Source organism: Notolepis coatsorum (assembly GCF_963971535.1).
Source record: "Notolepis coatsorum genome assembly, chromosome: 9".
In the NCBI taxonomy this organism is placed as follows: Eukaryota; Metazoa; Chordata; class Actinopteri; order Aulopiformes; family Paralepididae; genus Notolepis; species Notolepis coatsorum.
The window spans coordinates 152,638,407-152,640,966 of NC_140173.1; the positions used below are offsets into that span (position 1 = coordinate 152,638,407).

At 53.2% G+C, this 2,560-nt stretch overlaps 1 protein-coding gene across 1 annotated transcript in view; it reads left to right on the top strand.

Moving 5' to 3' along the window:
- LOC311234835 (sideroflexin-1-like) overlaps window positions 1-2,106 on the top strand; it is a 60,075-nt gene extending 57,969 nt beyond the window's left edge. Inside the window, exon 10 of the mRNA XM_084322078.1 lies at window positions 962-2,106. Within this exon, the coding sequence (XP_084178204.1) occupies window positions 962-1,058 (97 nt within the window). The 3' untranslated portion in view covers window positions 1,059-2,106. The remainder of the gene's footprint in view (window positions 1-961) is intronic.
- The last annotated feature ends 454 nt before the right edge of the window (window positions 2,107-2,560 follow it).

A 2,560-nucleotide genomic window follows, 5' to 3' on the forward strand; every position in this document is an offset into this window, starting at 1 on the left:
AGTGCACAGAGGCAGTTGTTTGGGAGGCTGGAGTCCTAAAGAGTTATCATTAGGGATGTCCGATATTGGCATAAAAATGTGATATCGGAAATTATCTGTCGGTTTTCAAACGAAATTAATTTTTTAACATTTATTTAACCTTTATTTACCCAGGCAAGCAAGTAAGAACAAATTATGATTTTATTTATTGTCAAAAGTATGCATAATGTTGTGTTACTTCCACGACAAGAGATATGTAATGTTAATTACCTGAAATTATTCACCCTGCATATATCGGTATCGGTTGATATCGGTATCGGAAATTAAGAGTTGGACAATATCGGTGTATCGGTAAAAAAGCCAATATCGAACATCCCTAGTTATCATCGCTAAACCCAAAGCAGTGTTTCTAATGTCTCCCTCTCCTCCCTCTCCCTCTCCCTCTCCCTCTCCCTCTCCCTCTCCATCTCCCTCTCCCTCTCCCTCTCCTCCCTCTCCTCCTCCTCCCTCTCCTCCCTCTCCCTCTCCCTCTCCTCCCCCTCCCTCTCCTCCCTCTTCTCCGCCTCCCTCTCCCTCTATCCTCTCCCACTCCCTCTCCTCCCTCTCCTCCTCCTCCCTCTCCTCCCTCTCCCTCTCCCTCTCCTCTCCTCCCTCTCCCCCCTCTCCTCCCCCTCCTCCCTCTCCCTCTCCTCCCTCTCCTCCCCCTCCCTCTCCCTCTCCCTCTCCTCCCTCTCCTCCCTCTCCTCCTCCTCCCTCTCCCTCTCCCTCTTCTCCCTCTCCCTCTCCTCCCTCTCCCTCTCCCTCTCCTCCCCCTCCCTCTCCCTCTCCCTCTCCCTCTCCCTCTCCCCCTCCCTCTCCTCTCCTCCCTCTCCTCCCTCTCCTCCCTCTCCTCCCCCTCCCTCTCCCTCTCCCCCTCCCTCTCCCTCTCCTCTCCTCCCTCTCCTCCCTCTCCTCCCTCTCCCTCTCCTCCTCCTCTCCGTAGTTCCATGGCTGTGAGCAGTCTGGAGGCAGACCTGCAGGAGAGAATACGACAGAGCAACCCTACCGTCACAACTGTCTACTTTAACAAGGGCCTGTAGGACCAGACAATACACACACACACACACGCACGCACACACACACACACACACACACACACTCTCACTCACACTCACACGCACACACACCGGCACCGTTGCTGGCTGGCACAACCGAAAGGAAACCGAAGCAAAACAAAATACCATATATTTATGCATATATATTATCATTTTTATTTCTTTTTTATTATCCACCTGTGTATCGTTATATACCTGCTTTACAGTCTGATCGGGGCGCTGGGGTCTCGCTCCGATCAGAGGAAGAGGCGACGTGGGAGGGAGGACCTCATAGTCGAGGTCCTTCTTTCTTTTTGGGTGCACTCGTTTCGGGATGCTCGGTGGTAGCCTCCCGGTCACGTGACAGACGTGGGAGGGCGGAGGGGGCTTTAATTCAGAGTAGCCAGTGGTCCCGCCTCTCTCGTGTGAAAAGAGGCTCCTTCGCTCGTCGACGGTGAGCTGTCGCTGAAGGTCGTTCCATCTAGGCTGAACACCCACCGGCTTTCCCGCCCTCTAACACTGCATGTTGCGTTAGTATGAACGACCAGCCAAGCCGGTAGCAACGCCGAGAGCTGGGCTCGAACCCAGCGTCTCCTGCGTTAGTGGCGAGCGCCTTGCCCACTGCGCCACTTAGCCGCTTCCATTAGGCCTAATTGTGAACACCTAAATAGTTTTGCCTGCCGCCATTAATTAAAGCCTATTTTTAAATGGTGTAAACTCCGTACCCCCCCCCCCCCCCGCCCCCCACCGGTCCAGGAGCCCTAAACGAGCGCACCCCGCCGTCTCCTTTCTATCCCCTTGCTTGACTGAAAAGGGGAGGAGTCGACGACCATGTGAAGGAGAGAGAGCAGTCCTTGAATTTGAAGAAGGTTTATTGAGGGGACAGTTCTGCCTGTACAATACTAGAGACAACTTTGTGTTTGTGTTCTCCCCAGGCTCGAGTCAGACCTGCCTCGTGTTTATTCCGTTTGTGTTCTCCCCAGGCTCGAGTCAGACCTGCGTGTTTATTCCGTTTGTGTTCTCCCCAGGCTCTAGTCAGACCTGCCTCGTGTTTATTCCGTTTGTGTTCTCCCCAGGCTCGAGTCAGACCTGTGTGTTTATTCCGTTTGTGTTCTCCCCAGGCTCGAGTCAGACCTGTGTGTTTATTCCGTTTGTGTTCTCCCCAGGCTCGAGTCAGACCTGTGTGTTTATTCCGTTTGTGTTCTCCCCAGGCTCGAGTCAGACCTGTGTGTTTATTCCGTTTGTGTTCTCCCCAGGCTCGAGTCAGACCTGTGTGTTTATTCTGTTTGTGTTCTCCCCAGGCTCGAGTCAGACCTGCGTGTTTATTCCGTTTGTGTTCTCCCCAGGCTCGAGTCAGACCTGTGTGTTTATTCCGTTTGTGTTCTCCCCAGGCTCGAGTCAGACCTGTGTGTTTATTCCGTTTGTGTTCTCCCCAGGCTCGAGTCAGACCTGCCCCGTGTGTTTATTCCGTTTGTGTTCTCCCCAGGCTCGAGTCAGACCTGCGTGTT